The following is a 20,182-nucleotide window of genomic DNA, read 5'->3' as shown; positions in this document are numbered from 1 at the left end:
ACCCAAGTTATATTAGACTCTGAGTCACTGACAGTGAAGCAATGGTTTCTATTTCACCACTTTCTCAGATGTAGCAGAGCTGAGTAAATAACTTAATTGTGGAAGAAGTAATATCAATTCTCAATCCAAAGGTATCTGTAGGATGTTGTCAAACTGTGTTTTTTTTTTTTTTTTTGTGGCGTTTTTCTGGCCTCCAAAAAGCAAAGAGAAAAACTGCTAAATCTTATCTTGGCTTTCTTTCGTTTTTTTCTCTTTTTAAGACGAACAGAAGAAATTCCATTGAACTCTTTTAGTTACCTAGACTTTAGAAAAGTTGGGTGACAACCATCTTAAGGTTTTGTCCATTGAAAATCTTTAAATCAACTGGTTTCAGAAAGGTATATAGATTTGTAATTTACTTCTATTTAAAATCTTAAGTCTTCCCATACTTAGCAGCTGCTGTACGTCCTGCAGGAAATAATTTTTTATTTTCAGTCTGACACACTGCTCTCTGCTGCCACCTCTGTCCATGTCAGGAACTGTCCACAGAAGGAGAGGTTTTCTAAGGGGGTTTGCTACTGCTCTGGATGGTTCCTGTCAGATTGAAAAAAAAAAAAAAAAATCCTGCATCACATACAACAGCTGATAAGTATGGGAAGACTTAAATAGAAATAAATTATAAATTAACAAATCTATATAACTTTCTGACACCAGTTGAATTGAAAGAAAAAGATTTTCGCTGGAGTTCCCCTTGGAGTAAATTTTTTCTCAGTTCTGCTGCGTCTGGGAAAGTTGGGTGACAATCAAAAATCTGTATTTTCTCCATTCTGAGTCTGGGAAAGTTGGGTGACAATCATAACTTCCCTTTTCCGGATGATCTTGTCGTTCCCTTATGACAATGTAACTGGCGATTGCCAATAGAGGAAGCGCTTTGCCCGGAGCGGCGGATCCTCCTGCGGGACGTTGTTTGCGTAATTACCATGTAGTGTAATTACTGTATGTTAATTTGGCTTTTGACGCGGTGAATCGATGACATTGACGCGGTTCTTGGTGCTTTTCCGCTGGCGTTTCATCGCCTTGACAGCATTGTGTGAGAAGAAAGGCTGGAAGCTGTTGCGGTATTATTCGCCGGCCGGGCAGTACATGTGCTTGTCACCAGGAGATCTTTTATTCGGTGTTTCCAAGGTGCCGCGTCTCTGTTCTAGTAACAATGTCATGAATCATTTGAAGCGATGGAGGGAAGAGTCGCCGGTGCCCTTCAGATTTGGCATCGGCGCCTCTGGAATCTGCACGGCTGCTGTATTTCGCTTTTCCGCAGCAGGAGCCGGGACATCTGTATTTCCGAGGCCCATTGGGTCTATTAGTCCCTATTCTGCAGAATAAATCATTCGTAAAGCCGCCATCCTCCATTGTGGCTCCGCAGCTGTACGGTAAATGGGGTGAGCAGGCAGAGAGCTGCCGGGACATCAGTCGCAGAGGTTGCAATTTTTTCCTCCAGCGCATTTTTCATCCAGCGACCCGACCCAGATTTTATAAAGGGAATCATATTTCAGATTTCCTTTGTGTTGCAGGCAGCTGGATTCTCTCAATAGGAAATAATGAGCATTAGCAGATACTGTTATAAGGCTCCTACAAGAGTCTATAACAGTGGGCCCCGACTGGTGTCTCTCCAGCTGTTGCAGGACTACTACTCCCAGCATGCCCTGGCAGCCTGCAGCTTTGGTCTGTAGTTTCACCTGGATGCTTTCCTATAGGATGGATGTGCTGTATACTCACAGGGGGAGATTTATCCAACATGGTGTAAAGTGAAACTGGCTCAGTTGCCCCTAGCAACCAATCAGATTCCACCTTTCATTTTCCAAAGAGTCTGTGAGAAATGAAAGGTGGACTCTGATTGGTTGCTAGGGGCAACTGAGCCAGTTTTACTTTACACCATGTTTGATAAATCCCCCCCATAGTTCTCTCTGTGATCATAGAGATGAGTTCAGGGAGGTGATTGAGAGTATACTGTACAGATGTAACTGTATGACCACACAGTTCTCTCTATGATTATAGAGATGCGTGCAGGGTGGGATAGAGAGGACTTTACATTTGTAACTCTATATAACCACACAGTTCTCTCTATGATCACAAAGGTGAGTACTGGGAGGTGATGCTGTACCTGTATGTCCAAACAGTTCTCTCTATGATCATAGAGGTAAGTACAGGGAGTGGATAGAGAGGACTGTACAGATGTAACTATATGGCCACAGTTCTCCCTGTAATCAGAGATGAGTACAGGGAGGGGATAGAGAGGACTGTGCAGCTGTAATCATAGAGATGAGTGTAGGGAGGGGATAGAGAGGACTGTGCAGCTGTGACTGTATAACCGCACAGTTCTATCTATGATCATAGAGGTGAGTACAGGAAGGGGATAGAGTTTACTGTACAGATGTAACTATATGACCACTGTTCTCTCTATGATCATACAGATGAGAGCAGGGAGGGGGCAGAGAGGACTGTGCAGCTGTAAATATACAACCACACAGATTTCCTAAAAATCCAAGACCATGTAAAAAAAAAGATATGGGTAGCTTTCCTGTAAGTTAATATCCAAGTCACATAAATGTCTTGAAACATGATAAGGAATTTTAGCTAAATCAGAGACTCCTCCACAAGGTATAGACCCATCTGAACCAGTCAGCCATTCCTCTGCTGTATAGTGACAGTGGTCCTCATCTTCTCCATCCTGCAGATACAGGCACTGTATGCTACTCCTGTCCTGTTGGGTGGCAGAGGGGCCCGTCAGACACCATCTCACTCCCCCATGCTGCTTTGCTCTGGTCTGTCCCCTATAATCCATATACATCTCTGCTCTATGCAGCCATGATGTGACTTCCCTGAGGTCACAAGGTCAACGCTTGTCATGTTATTTAACGCCGGAGCCCCCCAGATTCTTCAGGAGGAGTAATGCACCACGTGGCGTGAAGACAATATCAGAGCAAAGATTCTACATCGGGTTCACACATAATGGAGAAAGTCTCAGCAGAGGCGAGACACATGGGGCTGTCAGATGGAAATGTCTCAGCGTGGGGGCCGCACTTACTGCACGCTGCTTCTTAAGTGAAGAAACTAAAAAAAAAAAAAAAAAAAACATCATAGTAATGTTACCATATGGAGAGGATACAATGTAACAAGTGATTCCTCACCTCCTGACAACAACTATACACAGAGCTATTACCAGGTGAAGAACAGACAGTACTTAAAGGGGCCTTACCGTATTTTACCGTATCTATCTATCTGTCTGTCTCTATGCTGTATGACTGATGAAGTGCACACTTTCTTAATGTTTTAAGTTGGACAGATAAAATAGAGTAGATATATCAGCGGTAAGCAATGGGTGACAACTAGAATAATGGGGCGGCCTAGATTCCGCCAGACTGCTGACTACAATGCTTGATTTTATTGTTTGCATGAATCAGAGAGGAGGGTGCAGCTGTATACAGGAAAGCCTGCAGTATAGGAACTCATGCTATACAGGATGACTTTATCTTATACAGAGTGTAACACTTCACTCAGTAGAGGCTTACAGTAGGGGGCAGTATTATAGTAGTTATATTCTTGTATATAGGAACAGTATTATAGTAGTTATATTCTTTTATATAGGAACAGTATTATAGTAGTTATATTCTTGTATATAGGGGCAGTATTATAGTAGTTATATTCTTGTATATAGAAGCAGTATTATAGTAGTTATATTCTTGTATATAGGGGCAGTATTATAGTAGTTATATTCTTGTATATAGGGGCAGTATTATAGTAGTTATATTCTTGTATATAGGAGCAGTATTATAGTAGTTATATTCTTGTATATAGGAGCAGTATTATAGTAGTTATAGTCTTGTATATAGGAGCAGTATTATAGTAGTTATATTCTTGTATATAGGGAGCAGTATTATAGTAGTTATATTCTTGTATATAGGAGCAGTATTATAGTAGTTATATTCTTGTACATAGGGGCAGTATTATAGTACTTATATTCTTCTGCATAGGGGGCAGTATTCTAGCAGTCCTATTCTTGCACATTGAGGACATTTGTACATGTAGCTATTAGAGATTATTGCTCTTTGGATGTGGTTTACCATTGTCATTGTCTCTTTGATGCTATGGAAATGATGTACAAGTATAATACAAGGGCTGATTCCTCTGTAATCCTTTAGTAAGATGTGCAGCAATCCGGCAGTGACCTTGGGGTTACCTTGTGTGACACTTACACTTCTCCTTGAGTTAATCCCTAGATTGTCTCACACAGTAATTGTCTCGGCCTTGGATGATGAGGGCTGTGTAGATAATTCTCAGCCTTTACCCTGGAGAACGTCCTCCGATTCATCACTGATTCCGTGCACCTTATTCACACAGATATGTATAATGCATTTCCCTGTATTTCCAGGACGCCATGTAATACCACAATGTATTATGTTGTACAGAAGGTAAATCTTTATGATACATGCCCGTTTTTTACAGTTCAGTAATCCTGATGCGACAATCCTTTTAACCCTTTTGTGACCCCCAATCCATAGGATGCATTAGGGGTGGATAGAAGCTTGTACTTGGGGGAGGGGCACCCCTCATATGTTGTGTAGAAATAAATGCGATGTGATGGAAAGCGAGTGCAAATCCGCTGCATATAGGAAAGGACGACATTATTCATGTTCCTCTAATGGAAACTACATCCACAATGTCTGGGAACTAGGCCGCCTTCTAGATCAGTGTTCTCCAACCTGTGACTCCCCCAGCTGTTGCAGAACTACATCTCCCAGCATGACCTCATTGCTGAAGGCTGTCAGGCCTTGCTGGGAGTTGTAGTTTCGTAACAGCAGGGGAGACACACAGGGAATGCTGGGTGATGTAGTTTTGCAACAGTCAGAGAGACACTGGTTGTTCAACATTGTCATGGCATGATGGGGGTTGTAGTTCTGCAACATCTGTAGAGATGCAGGTTGTTAAAGACTTGCAGGACATGATGGAAATTGTAATCAGGCAACAGCTGGGGGCTGCAAGGATATCATGGGAGTTGTAGTTTGGTAAGAGCTGGAAAGATATGGGTTGCCAAATACTGTCAGGGCATTATGGGAGTTGTAGTTTTTAATCAGAGTGACTATTGATCTACATTGTGAAGATTATAATGATCTTCTTATTATAATGATAAGGGTATGTTCACACTTAGCAATAGGCAAAAAATTTCCGGTGAAATCCACGCTTAATTTAAAGCATATTCTGCCTGTAAAATATGTACAGAACAATGTCCTGTTGTGTTCAATGGGATTTCCGCTTTGCCGTTTACACGAATGAATTTTTGTGCGTAATATTCCGCGGCGGATCTTCTCCGCCAGAGAAATCCTATAGAAGTCAATGGGGCATTAAATTTCGGAAATTCATAATTCTGCACCAATTCAGCACCAACTCAAGAAGAGGAAAATTTCTTCAGGATAATGTCCTCTTTAATTCCTCACCTATTGCTCAGTGTGAACTTACCCTAAATAGCAATAAAGCTGGATACCAGGCGGCTCTCATCATGGTACTGTATGTAGTGACTGATCTGTCTCCACATCACAAGCTCCTCTCATCCCGCAGCCAGGAGATCACCGTTCTGTGATGTGACGGCACTTTCATGATTTTTACATGATCTCCATGTAATGGGGCCTGGTGTCCTTGCCGGGGGCTGAGGGGCTTGTCGGGTGAACGCATTTATATCGGGACACGAGAAAGCTGTGAGTCCTCTCACCCCCCGGACATATTCATCTTGAGAATCCGTCTCTACATTGTCATCTACAGTATACAGTAAGCCTTATTACATATGATGCATAGGATCCTAGTATGTGACATCTGCTCCTATACTGCAGTTTTACATCCCCCTTCACCCGACTAAATAGAGATTCTGAAGGGACAATCATTTCATTGACACATCGCTCAATCTTATACAACACAATGTATTAAGGGACATACATATAGAGGACAGGCCGATATACTCTACTGCTGGCCCTGTAGACCCTCCCAGGTATTCTCTGCTGGTTCAGTGTCTGTATTTTCCTAGTTGGTGGCGGGTAATTCCCTACAAAATCCGCACTTAATTTAACATGGATTCCGCTTTAAATTCCACCTGTAAAATACATACCGATCGTGTTCAAAGGGATTTCTGCTTTGCTGTTCACATGGTGGAATTTACACACGTAATATTCAGCTGGGGATCCGCATTCCGCCTAAAGAAATGACATGATAGATATCGCTAGAGAACTCCTATAGAAGTCAATGGGGCTTTGAATTTCCGCTTCCCACCTGTATGCCACGTGTAGACTGCCTGCTATGATGTCTCCATAGACTGCACACCGAAGAGGAGATCCTGCTCCCCTATATATGTATGACACACCATCAGAAGCAGCATAGAGGACATTATGGAGCTGTTAATCATGCAACAGGTGGACATATAATATATACTACAGCTTTCTGCAGTTTCCCTGTATCTTTGCAGCTTCTTCCTCCTCCTTTCTCCATAGACTTCCATGGACAGCTGTAATCTGATATAACACTTACTAGAGCTTTTAGCAGTTTCCCTTTATCTCTCTGCCTCTGTCTCTGCAGCTCTTATGGCCCTATTCCACGGGTCGTTTTAGAGGAGCAAACGAGCGCTATTATCGCTCGTTTGCTCCTCGTTCCCCGCTCGCTGCCGCCGCTATTCAACGCGGCTGCAGCGAGCGGGTGAGTGCGGGAGGGGCGGCGGGGAGCTGCGGGGGGGGCTGCCCGGGGGATCGCTGATCGTCCGGGCAGCCCATAGGATATAGCAGCGTCTGCTGCCGATGCTCCTATTCAACGGAGCGACGGCAGCAGATCGCTGCTATATCAGTCGCTTGTTTTTCAACATGTTGAAAAACAAGCGACTGCAACGATCAGCCGACATGAACGATGTCGGCTGATCGTTGCACTCTATTCCACGGAATGATTATCGTCCGTAGCGGTCGATATCGTCCGAAAACGAACGATAATCGTTCCGTGGAATAGGGCCATTACTGTCTCTCTGTCCCTTCTCCATACACTTGTATGGGCAGCTGTAATCTGATATAACACAAACTAGAGCTTTTAGCAGCTTCCTTGTGTCCCTCAGCCCCTGTGCTGCTCCCCATTCTCCATAGACTTCTATGGGCAGCTGTAACTTAATATAACACTTTATAAAGCTTTTTGAGTGTCCCTGGCTTCCTCTTCCTCTCTCTGTCCGAGTTGATCGTCTTAAGCAGATTTTGCACAGTGAATGTTGAGGTTAGCAGAGATGAGCTCGATAAATTGAGGAGGCATTTTTCTCTGATAAGGTATATTACAGATTTTCTTAAATTCTTTTCTCCTATTCATTTACGCAAACTTTACAGAAATTATAATGTATGTTTAAGGTGGCAACAAAAAACATCAAAATTCCCAATAGCTAATGCAGAACAGAACAGCTAAAATAGAACAGTTTTACACATATTTCCCCATGCGGGAATGGGCCTATGTCTATAACATTTTATTATTCCTCCGATAACTTGTTATATTCGTTCAGCCTCTATCACTGTATGAAGCTTTAACTCAATATAGATTCAGGAGATAAGCTTGAGCCTCTTAATCTTCGTTTACTGAACTATAGCTGGATTCCTAACAAAGGGATTCTCTACAGTAAAAGGTTTACAGTGACCAGGACTCTGCTGCAAAGAGAGAAAATCCGGAGTAAAGCTGTAGAGAGGCGTAAAGCTGTAGAGAGGTTGGATCCAGCTCACCCGGACGCTCTGTGCTCTCCTCTCCGCCCGCTCAGCTTAATGTTATTTTTGCAGTCTAAGAAACTGAAGAGATTTCATGAGAAATTGAATTTCTATCTCATTGGCTCTGGCATCGGAGCCGTTCGCCGGCCTCTGTTAGTGAGTAATTCTCCGGCGGTTTTCTCATAACTGCGCTGATCATTCTGCGAAGATTTTAAGACTTTCTAGTAAATTCCTGCTTACTGCTTTTATAGGAAGCTTAAAAGGCTTCGCAGGTGCTGCGGCTTCATGGGAAAGAGAGGTACAAAGAGATGGGTTTGGAAACTTTTTGCTACTAAAAGTTTTTAGAACATCAGATTTTGTTTAGTTATGAGATAAGGAATTATGGGGGGGGGGGGGGGGGGGGATTTACCGATGGTTTCTGTGTAGGTCGTAAATGTTAAAGGAATCACTCAATGGTGCGAATAATGTGTCATATGTTTGTTGTGCAAAAATGTTCAACTTTTTTATTGACTTTATTTTACTTGTTGTCTGAAGAAAGAATTGTATTTCTATTTTGATTAATTTTCCCAGATCTATCTATCTATTTTTCTATCTATCTATCTATCTATCTATCTATCTATCTATCTATCTATTTTTCTATCTATATCCTATCTATCTATCTATCTATCTATCTATCTATCTATCTCTCTATCTCCTATCTATCTATCTATCTATCTATCTATCTATCTCCTATCTATTTTTCTATCTATCTATCTATCTATCTATCTATCTATCTATCTATCTCCTATCTATCTCTCTATCTATTTGTCTCCTATCTATCTATCTATCTATCTATCTATCTATCTATCTATCTTCTATCTGTCTCCTATCTCTATCTATCTATCTTCTATCTTTCTACACTATATATTATTTCTGTTTGCCTTCCACCATTTCTAAGACTTACCAAACATTTTGGTCTAGAGCCTTTGCTCATCCCGAGATTTCTGGGGTACATTTATTAAATGGGTAGTGTGGTGCTACACATTTATTCACTATACAACTTTGTAATGTGTGTTATTTAAGTGAATGGCCCCCTTCCCCGTGTTCCCCCCACCCCCGGAAGTGTGGTGCATTATAATCACTGCATTACTGTCGACCCCGGCCGCCATCTTGGGACAATGACGTACTCTTCAGGAGGCCGGCCGGACCGCTCCAGCCCTCCCTCATGGCATAGTTATGCTCAGTTATGATAGTTATGCTCAGCCAATCACGGCTGAGCAGCTGATGACGTGCCAGAGGGGGGCCAGCATGAGGGAGGGCTGGAGCGGTCCGGCCAGCCTCCTGAAGAGTATGTCATTGTCCTAAGATTTCGGCCGGGGTCACCTTTTTTCCACCGGGCTTAGAAATGTCCCCATGGCGCAGAGGCTCACAGGGTATATGTAGAGGTACAAAGCCGCTACCTAAATTACATTCACCCCAGAGCCCCTCCATGTGTACCTACTGCAAAATGTTAAATGTAAAGCATGCAGAGACCGCGCCCCCCGTTAACCCCCTTCCCTCTGGCGCAAGTGGCGCAGAAGGGCCCGATGTGAATAAAATATTCGCAAAACAAGTGTTTACATATACTGAATATATTTGCATCTGTCAACAACAACTGCTGATTTACTCTCATTAAATAAGCATGACGTAGATAGATGACAGAAAGTCCATAGCACAAAAAAAAAAAGCAGGCCCCTTTAAGCAGCTGCCTGACACCAGCCCACACTCCTAACCCAGAAGACTGGTTGTAACTGATGGGGGGTTCCTATACACCCCCACATGATGTCAGAGTGACCCCCAGGCCTCGTGGGCGGCTGCCTACCGGCTCTACAGGAGCAATAGGCGCAGTAACCGGTTGTGGAACAGATGTTTCCAGCTTGTATGATGAATCATAAAGTCGATGTAATCAAAGATGAGAAACATAGGCAAAAGCTAGGGGCTGGAGCGGCCTCTCATGACTCATAGTGCGGCTCGGGGTGACACGCCGTGAAATCCGGCTACATAAATAATCCACGGCTGACCCCGGAGATGGGGCATGCTCAGGTGAACTATTGATAAACTCTCACATCACAAGAAATCCTGCATAATGTTCTACCAATGGAGCCTCATAGATCACGGCTGCAGATTGCTTAATAACATATAGTAAGAAACATCTGCATTCTGGGCTCTACTTTCTGAGATTAAATTGTTCATCCAGAACCTCCTGTTACATGAATAGACTCCTGGTAGGTAGTGTAACTCATTGAGAAGATTGTGCAATGCTCTATGGGAAATAAATATGCAAAGTAGCTTTCTAGCAGATAAAAAAGAGCTTGCTCTCTGCTGCCACCTTAGGGAGAAACTCTGAATTGGCTAAAATTCAACAATCATGTTTTAAAGGGGTAGACCGACAAAACTTTATTTTTCTTTTGAATCATCTGGTGCCTGCAAGTTATATAGATTTGTCATTTACTTCTGTTTAAAAATCTCCAGTCTTCCAGTACTTATCAGCTGCTGTATGTCCTGCAGGAAGTGAAGTTTTTTTTTTTTCCTATTCTGACACAGTGCTCTTGGCTGCCACCTCTGTCAGTGACAAGAACTGCCTGAAACAGAAACAAATTCCTATAGAAACCCTCTCCTGCTCTGGACAGTTGCTGACGTGGACAGAGGTGGCAGCAGAGAGCAGTGTGTCAAACTGGAAAGAAAACACCACTCACTGCAGCCCATGCAGCAGCTGTTAAGTACTGGAATCTTGAGATTTTTAAATAGAAGTTGTTTACAAATCGATATAACTTTCTGACACCAGTTGATTTAAAGGAATTAAAAAAAAAAATCACTGGAGTATCCCTTTAAGAAGAGCAAGCTCCTTTCCTTCTGGTGGAGAACTTCTTTGCATTCTTGAATAGAATACTAGAACTACAGTAAAGACTGACACTTAGGGTCCTATTACACTGAGCCATTTTTAACGATTAACGACTAACGATTAACGATCACAAACGAGATTGTTTATCGTTAACCTGAAATCGTTCACCCTATTACACAGAACGATGGTCGTTAATTACGATCGTTACTATGATCATTACTGAGATCGTTACTATGATCGTTTATTCCTTCTGATCCCAGAAAAACAATGAACAATGTGCAATTACACTGAACGATTAGTGAAAAAAACGTGGAACTTGAGCGAATTACAGCAAATGATTAACGATAATTTTAGGTTCAGATCTAAAGGTGCGTTTACACGAAACGATTATCACGCGAATTCGCACGATAATCGTACGTGTAAACGCTGCGAACAATCAAACGACGGACGAGAAATCGTTCATTTTGATCTTACAACATGTTCCAAAATCGTTGTTCGTCGTTCGCAAAAAATCCGCAGATCGTTCCATGTAAACAGTCGCTGATTTAACCAATGTGTGATATAGGCTTAAGCGATCGCAAAACGAATTTCTGTACGATATATCGTACCATCTAAATGCTGACAGTTACTCCGTTGTTACTCCGACATCGTTAATCGTACGATCGGGCCAATTATCGTTTCGTGTAAACGCACCTTTAATCAACTACATACGAACGATTTTTCGATCCTTGACTGCAATTACACAGAACGATTATCGTTTAAATTTAAACGATTTAACGATTTTTCGCACGATAATCGTCCCATGTAATAGGGCCCTTACACGGGCCGAGCAGTAGTAAAGAGGATAGAAGGCATTATGGATGCCTCTAGATGCGGTCACCCTGATGAATGCGGTCAGTGATTTCTATCTATCTTCTAATCTTGTAGGAGCCCACGATAACTCCGCTGAATGGAATATTAAATCTGTGAGGGAGACTTGAGTAATGAACTCTGGGAAATGTATGCAAATAAACCCATCTAGACGGAAAACGGACTTCAAGATAATGTATTATACCATCATCTTCCGATTGCAGGCTATTATAACCAGACTGGGTGCACTGCATATAGATAACATTATAGTAACGTCCTTCTTCCTGTGTGTTCTCAGCATCTGTGATACATGTGGATGTTGCGTCCTGAACACAGGAGTGACCTGCATGGGGAATTCACTATGGGACTACCTTGTATATATCAATGCTCAGTGACTGGGTGACCATAGATAGCTGCAGTTGCCTTCCAAATTGTTCTTGTATCTACTTACAAAAAAATTGTTTCAAATCAACTGGTGTCAAAAAGTTATATAAATTTGTAGATTTCTTCTTTTAAAAAATCTTAAGTTTTCAAGTACTTATCAGCTCCTGTATGCCCTGCAGGAAGTGGTGTATTCTTTCCAGTCTGACACAGTGCTCTCTGCTGCCACCTCTGTCCATGTCAGGAACTGTCCAGAACAGGAAAGGTTTTCCATGGGGAGTTGCTACTGCTTTGGACAGAGGTGGCAGCAGAGAGCACATAGTTAGACTGGAAAGAATACACTACTTCCTGCAGGACATACAGCAACTAATAAGTACCAGAAGACTTGATATATTTAAATAGAAGTAAATTGCAAATCTATACAACTTTCTGAAACCAGTTGATTTGAAAGAAAAACAAATTTGAGTACCCCTTTAATGAAGAGCAGCTCTGGAGTACAAACTGCAGCACTAATAAATGAAATACAATGAAGACAGGATATGTATGCGTATACAGCTGTACAAATGGATGTGTAGCTATATATACACTCAGTGTGTCCTCCGGTGATATTCCACCCCTCCTCGCCTTCAGTTCCTGCTGCCCGTTTATTCGGTGACACTTTCCAGGCCCGGAGCGAGCGATCATACAATTTACAGAATGACCTCGTTCAATCCAGATTTGGGGAGATAACCTAGAATTTCATAGCCGGAATCACATTGTGCCCCAGCTATATAATTTCGACGGAGTTTGTTGGGAGATGGCGGCATATTTCCGATACTACCAGATAGGATCAGTGTTTAGAGTGCGCTCTTATGAATAGATTAAGAGACGGCGACTATGAGGAAGATTGCGGGTGAGAGGGGCATCTATGGGGGGGGGAGGGGGTGTCACTGTGATGGATTAGCCGCCCCTATGAGGCCGCTGCAGATAATAGGGAATTACATGAAATACATTTATTTGTTCATTTCTACAGGTAGCGGAGGAAGGTTATATGAGGCGCACACAGTTATATGAGGCGCACACAAGTATGAAGTATGCATACCCGTATCTATGAGGATATTTCTGCTGCTATGGGGTCTGGTATAATACATGAGGACCAGCACCCTAAATATATGTGTGTGTGGGAGGGGGCAGAAAGTGGTCTTTTACTTTGAAGGAAGAGGCAGGTAGTTCACCAGTGTGCACCCGCATCCAATTTCCCTATTGCACACAATGGAGTGTGCGGCCAGAGCCACACGCTTCATTGTGAGCACTGACAGGTTTTGTTTGACATGTCAGTTTTTTGCAGCACCACTAGGGATCCCAGCCGGAGTTTATACTATGCAGCACTACGTGAGTACTGTAGTAATCATGGCCGTAGTTGCAAATTGGCAACAATGACCGTGATTACTTCGGTACTTACGTAGTGTGAACATAGCCAAAGTCTGTAAGAGTAGGCAGTTAAAAGTTTAACATCAAAGTCCCTAGTGGTCTTAGACAGACAAGGGTTTGATGGTAATGTCCCTGGTCGTCTAGGGCACTACAGGATTTAGGCTATGTTCTCACGAATGAACAATGGCCGTTGTTTGGCACTTAAAAACAATGGTCATTGTCTTGAGTGTTAAATAACGGCCTTTTTCGCAGTGAAAATAGCATCAAAATCAATGCTGATCGGTTGGAAAGAATTGATTTCCATGTTATGTCCGTTGTTTAGTACATTGTGTGATCAAGGCATTGACATCAGTGCAGCTCATTTTTTATGAAAAGAGCGAAGGTTGTTTTAATTGACAATGGCCGTTATTGTTATAAAAAATATGTTGTGTGAGCATAGCCTTAAAAATAAAATCCCTGGTGGTCTGGGGCAGTAAATGGTTGAACGTCTGGATGCCATTGTATACATGTTTCTCTGGCAGTCTTAGGGCGGCATCCAACTTCTCCAGATGAGTGCCGAGTGTTTGGGTTTGGAGAACATTGCTGGACCCGAACAGCTCGGCAAGTCAAGTCAACACTGTTCATGAGTACATACTCTCCTAGGCTGCACTAATACTCAGGGAAATCAATACCTCTAAGGAGAGGTGAACATTGTCTCCAGATATAGGTGTAATGGTGCGATCGTAAACAAGTGGGTCTCACTGGCTTTATGCTGTACATGGAATATCCCTTTAAGACCTGTAATTTTCAATTTAACATTTGTAATTTTCTCATTTGTGATGAGTTCAGTCTTGTGTATGGGATGTAATTAATTATGGGGGAGCTTTCAGGACGTCTTTATGGCTTTTTATGCGGAGAAGAAAAGACCAAAGGCTTCTCCCAGACACCAGACGCATTTCATGTTATTCTAACACATGTGACATCCGATGCTATCGCTCCTCATAGACGCCGGTATTATGGCAGTCGTAGCTCTTCTTTTGTTTCCTGGTTCGGCTGCACAGAATTTTCTGTATATTCTATTTATCTTGATGAAACGGTTCTATTCACATTGTGTTTGCACCGTAATGATTCTGGTGGGACGGAGGGAAACCATTGTACCGTATCTCGGTAAGAATCACAGTCAGGGCATTAAGAGGCTTAAAAGGCAGAGGCACCTTGGAAACTTGGCTAAAGTGAGGGGCACAGTCTGAGAGATCATCAGGAAACCTCACCAGGGACCCTCACCAGGACCCCCGGGTCACTTTCTTCTAAAAGAGTCACCAGTTGGCAAAAGATACAATGGGTAATGCGGCTAAAGTGGTGGAACTGGAAATCTAGTGAGGGACAACAAATCCAGAGGATTAGAGAAGAGGTCAAACAAAGGGGCAACAAACCAAAGACAGAAGGTCTAATAGGGGGTCCAACAAATCAAAGACTGAGGGTCTAAAAGGGGGTCCGATAACTCAAATACAGAGGGTCTAATAGGGAGTCCGACAAATCAAAGACTGAGGGTCTTATAGGGGTCCAACAAATCAAATACAGAGGGTCTAATAGGGGGTCCAACAAATCAAAGACAAAAGGTCTAATAGGGGGTCCTAGAAATTAAAGAAAGAGGGTCTAATAGGGGGTCCGAAAAAAATCAAAGACAGATGGTCTAATGGGGGGTCTGACAAATCAAAGACAAAGGGGGAGATTTATGAAACATGGTGTAAAGTGAAACTGGCTCAGTTGCCCCTAGCAACCAATTAGATTCCACCTTTCATTTTCCAAAGAGTCTATGAGGAATGAAAGGTGGAATCTGATTGGTTGCTAGGGGCGACTGAGCCAGTTTCACTTTGCACCATGTTTGATAAATCTCTACCAAAGGGTCTAATAGGGGTCAACAAATCAAAGACAGAGGGTCTAATAGGGGGTCTGACAAATCCAAGGTCAGAAGACAAGGAGGCTTGAAGAATCAATACTTGACTAGAGGAATCATCCAGAAAAAGTTGAACTTTGCCAATTTAAATAGACCTGTCAGTATTGAACAGCATCCATTACTGGATGGCCTGGTTATTTGTGTCCTTACTGTACACTGGCATCATGGTGTATCCGCCCAGTGTGGTGACCAGAGTCTGCGGCAAGTATTGTGCCCCCTAAGCCACTGCAGTCAATGTAAAGTGAGTAATGATATATACACTGTATGCATCACCACTCACTACAGTACACTCAGATCTGGGTGCCCTAGAAGCCGTCACATTAGCCTAGATGGGTGTAAGGGCATTAAGAGCAGTAATGCAAACTGTACCTTGCATTAGCCGTGAACCGAATGATGGTGAATACAGTATACAGGAGCAGGGATCTGGCTATGGCATAACCCACCATAGGGTATACACACAGGAGGGGGACTCCCTGCTTCTGTAAAGTATTGAGTGGTGCTGCATACAATGTATACACTGACTGTATGCACCACTGCTCACTTTACATTCACCAGACAAGGTTAGGGTGTGCAATAATTATTACATTTTGTGCCCCTAAGAATTTTGAGTCCAAAACAACTACCCCCAACACACAACTACCTCCAAGATGGCAGGAGGAACCAGCTCATTGAGCTTGTGCTGGGACTTGCTGCTGGGAGAGAGGGGGATAGAGCTGAGTTAGCCATTGTTCCAACACATCTTATATCATGACCAACATGATACAAAACACTGGTAACATTAAAGGAACACTGAGCATTCAGAAAATCTTTGACATGTTCCCAGAACAGTATTGATTGATTGGGGTCTGAGTGTGGGGACCTTGATCAATCACTAGGATTTGCTGATAGAAGTCAATGCTAAGTGCATTATCACCTGTCTCTATACCACCTGGTTGGTTATACTGTATAAGTCTATATATAAGTCAATGGAACTGTCTCAGTAAGTGGGGAGAAGTGCTCAGTTGTGCGCTTCTCCCTATTAGTTCTCGCGATCAGTCGGGGTCTGAAGTTTTGACATATCCCTAGGATGTAAGGATAGATAAAGAAGAGGTAGCAGTGATGTATAATGTTGGGCCATGGGTTCCCCCCACCCTTGCACCCCTATAGCAGGATCCCTATAACTTACAGACACTTTAACTTAATAAACTATGTTAAATACTTTTTTTTTTTTTGCATTTTACATCTTTTAACTTGTTAAACTAAATGTCTTGCTTTCTCCCTTTTGGAAACCAGTTACCGTTTCTGTACAGTAATAACACGTTTAGATGAGACAGCCTCGCACACTACAAGGCGCTGCCAATACATCTTAGAATAGCTGCCTGGTAACTATGGAAACTCCCGCCGGCTCCGTATATACCAGCATTCAGTCCTTAGTGTGAGAGAAGGAGAAAAAAAGAAATATTTCCATAAATAGGCCACGGCGCTTCTGAAAGGCCGATAAATGCCGGCCCCCTGCCCTCCCGAACTAACTCGGAAAGTGCCCCAATATTATATTAAGGGCGGCGAATATAGTGCGAAGCTGCGTGCAAGGTAAATGCGGAAAGTGCAACAAAAATAACTAAATTATAGTGGCTGCTCCACGGACTACTAAGACTAAGAAACACAGAGAAACTATGCATGGAAATTACTGTATGTATTTCTGCAGGTAATAGATAGATAGATAATAGATAGGAGATAGATAGATAGATAGAAAGATAGATATGTGGTCACTTGCTAGGTGGTACAGTATGACGCCACTACTGTAGTGGTTGGTCAGTGGAATATAGCCCAGATAGTAGGTTGTCGTCCCTTAGGTGCTTATCACAGTGGTCCAGAGTGGAGTTATGACCCACCCGGACTGTCGGTACCACCACCCACAGAAAGGGGAGATGACCCAAGGACGGTGTATCCTGTGTGTAGGTGCCGGAACAATAATCTTTGAGTCCCAGTAGAATAAATAAACTTCCTTTTTACTTGAAAATCTGTGATAAAAGTGAATAATAGAATATGTGACTGATACAGACTTGACTTCTCCAGATCTGTACTGAGAGCTGTTGAGGTAGAAAGTAAAATGATAGTGCTGAATGGGTTGCGTGCTGAGAACAGTAGAGAGGAGTTTGTCTTGAGAGTTCAGAGTAGTTGAGAGGAGTTTGTCTTGAGAGTCCCAACCCAATTTAGTACTGTGCTCTGCCGGAACTTTAGAAGAAGAATACCTGAGAATACTTGAGAGAAGAATACTTGTGCCTGTGTCTCGACCTTTGTTGTTGCTGTGTCACCTGCTTCCCTACAGTCTCGGGTGACCCGTCCTATTAGGATGACACAAGCCCCATTCCTAGTTACCTGAGTTGAGCGAAGTGTCCGAGGGTGTCCGAGTAAGTAGGCTTGTAGCAACTTTGCTCTATCTGGATCAGTTCCTCTGCTATAGGATACCGTCCTGCACTCTTAGAGATGTTCACAGCGCGGGTTGGGGTGATCCCTGACTTGTCCTCTCTGTTGGGTGTTTAGCACTGCATAGTAAGAATAAGAGTTGCTTCAAAGAAGAAAGTTTCTGCGCCTCTCATACATCTGTACACTACAGCTGGTCTGTTGCGGACGGGGAACCTGGCAGAGCCACGTCCCTGGCTAACTCAGGAGGGATGCCTGACCTGTGTGTCTTGCTCCTCTGAGAAACAGATGAGAACTAACGGTAGCGTCCAAATCCCATACTGTAAAGGGACCTCGCTGGGTGCGCGCACACAGTTCTCAAGCCCCGCCCCGGCCAGATTTTATTGGCTGCTCCGCTCCAGGATTCCTAGCAGCCAAAATCAGACCCTGCCGGACCCCTGACCCTAATCTGAATGTTTAGTTTTAGGGTTAGGTTGGGGGTCGGATTAGAGTTATGTCCCACTGCTTGTCATGTTCTAACCCTCCCCACAGCCCCAACCTTAACCCTAACCCTCCTGATTAGCACCAATCCCGAGGGTTAGAGTTGTTGTGTGGGCAGGTGATAGTTAAGTAGTTTGGTAGTAACCCTAATCGGACCCCCAATCCTAACCCTAAAACTAAAAGTTCGGATTAGGGTCGGGGGTCCGACAGGGTCTGATTTTAGCTGCTAGGAATCCCAGAGTGGAGCAGCCAATGAAATCTGACCGGGGCGCGGTTTGCCTGGAGAGCTGTGTGCGCGCCCCCAGCGAGGTCCCTGTACGGTATGGGATTTAGTCACTACCGGGACCTAAGTAAGTTTGGGTGTACACTTCCTCTCCCCATGTGACAACTTTCTACAAGGTGTGTAACAGCTTCTGTGAGTGGTGAAGAAGAGAGTGAAAAGGGAAAGGAAGATAGAGATAGGCAGTAGGAAAGAGCTGCTCTCATTGGTAGTGCAGATGCCGAAAAAAACATTAACCCTTGATTCACTACAGCTGTGCAATGTACATACATTATAATGACATCAAGTGGCAAAACTTATACATAACTTCATTACCACATAAAGTTAAGTTTCAGGCTTTTCGAGGGATGTTCAAAGTAGCAACACCCGTGGTGGGACACCACAGATAGATAGATAGATAGATAGATAGATAGATAGATAGATAATAGATAGATGTAATGCACTCTTTCTGGATCCATTATCAGTCTGATGGGGTGGGGTTCATAGACTTTAGAAGAAGACAGAAAAACCACTTAAGGGCTACATAGACTATTTCAGTGGCAATTTGTCTTTTTTTGTGGCCATTTGTGGCAATGTGGACTCCCATAGACATCAAGAGACAACAGTCCCAAAAGTCAGAGCCCCATAATAGGTTTTTGGATACCTTGGACACCTGGTTTTGAGGATTTGTCCAATGGTGATCCTATTGAATAACAAGCATGGCCACAGGGTAACAGGCATAAGGACTTCTATGGGACTGACCCTATATAGTCAACTCCAATGGATGTAATGAAGCAGGAGGAGGGGGATAGTGGGAACCTACTAAGGGGATGCTGACCCAGTTTAGGTTTTGCCTTTGTCCCATGATGACTGTTATATTATTAGTTATAGAACTCCATAGGCTGCAATCTCATATTATGTAATTTCAGTCATATATCCTCCACCAATTGATAGTGGAAATAGCAGCTTGTTATCTTGTATGTATGGAGATATCCCTCTATATATTGAATTAAAAATAACCGTCATATGTCTCCATATGAAACCAGAACACGCGGAGACACAGAGCTGTACTACATCCTTGTGTATGAGCTGAACATGGAGGCTTATGGGGGAGCCGGGGGACATAACTACCGCCATCACTCCTGCCATAGCTGGCCGCTTATTGCTGAAGGTAACGGGAAAATCTTCTTTATTCAGAATTATCAGTATTAGGACAATGTGAGGTGAAGCGCTAACATGGGGAAGGAGCCGCGCTAAACTGCAGTGTGATTCGGGTTACTGTTTATAGTTCTACCATATTTCCCTGTCCATATGCTGCGTATTCCTCCTGCACAACCACACAGCAGCTTAGAAAGAGCAATCTGGGGGGTTGGCACAGAAAAGAAATACATTGCTTCACTAAGTTGTCTTAAAGGATAATTCCAGCCAAGGCTGAAAAATCACAGCGGGCAAGTTATTTGAAGTTCAGCCGATGTGATGTCACTGCTCTCTAGTGATGGATAGGCTGTATTCTCAGTTATGTCACTGCTGATCTCTAGTGATGGATAGGCTGTATTCTCAGTGATGTCACCGCTCTCTAGTGATGGATAGGCTGTATTCTCAGTGATGTCACTGCTCTCTAGTGATGGATAGGCTGTATTGTCAGTGATGTCACCACTAGTGATGGATAGGCTGTATTCTCAGTGATGTCACTGATCTATAGTGATGGATAGGCTGCATTCTCAGTGATGTCACTGTTCTCTAGTGATGGATAGGCTGTATTGTCAGTGATGTCACTGGTCCCTACTGATGGATAGGCTGTATTCTCAGTGATGTCACTGCTCTCTAGTGATGGATAGGCTGTATTCTCAGTGATGTCACTG

The 20,182-nt window shown here is 43.1% G+C and overlaps 1 protein-coding gene across 11 annotated transcripts in view; it reads left to right on the top strand.

Moving 5' to 3' along the window:
- The window catches only part of DAB1 (DAB adaptor protein 1), a 177,181-nt gene that overhangs the window by 70,525 nt on the left and 86,474 nt on the right, over positions 1–20,182 (top strand). The window contains exon 1 of one of the 11 annotated variants that reach the window (XM_069979401.1): positions 2,026–2,114. The exons of 9 other annotated variants lie outside the window; for them this stretch is intronic. Coding sequence is in view for 1 of the 2 variants with exons in the window: in XM_069979393.1 (XP_069835494.1) it covers positions 6,377–6,434 (58 nt within the window). In the remaining variant the exon portion in view is untranslated. Of the gene's footprint in view, positions 1–2,025; positions 2,115–6,374; positions 6,435–20,182 lie in introns of those variants that run through there. One more of the 11 variants, XM_069979393.1, reaches the window with a different exon arrangement.

Source organism: Dendropsophus ebraccatus, chromosome 8, assembly GCF_027789765.1.
Source record: "Dendropsophus ebraccatus isolate aDenEbr1 chromosome 8, aDenEbr1.pat, whole genome shotgun sequence".
Taxonomy (NCBI): Eukaryota; Metazoa; Chordata; class Amphibia; order Anura; family Hylidae; genus Dendropsophus; species Dendropsophus ebraccatus.
Note: the sequence above shows the minus strand (reverse complement) of the source record. Positions and strands in the feature narration are given on the sequence as shown.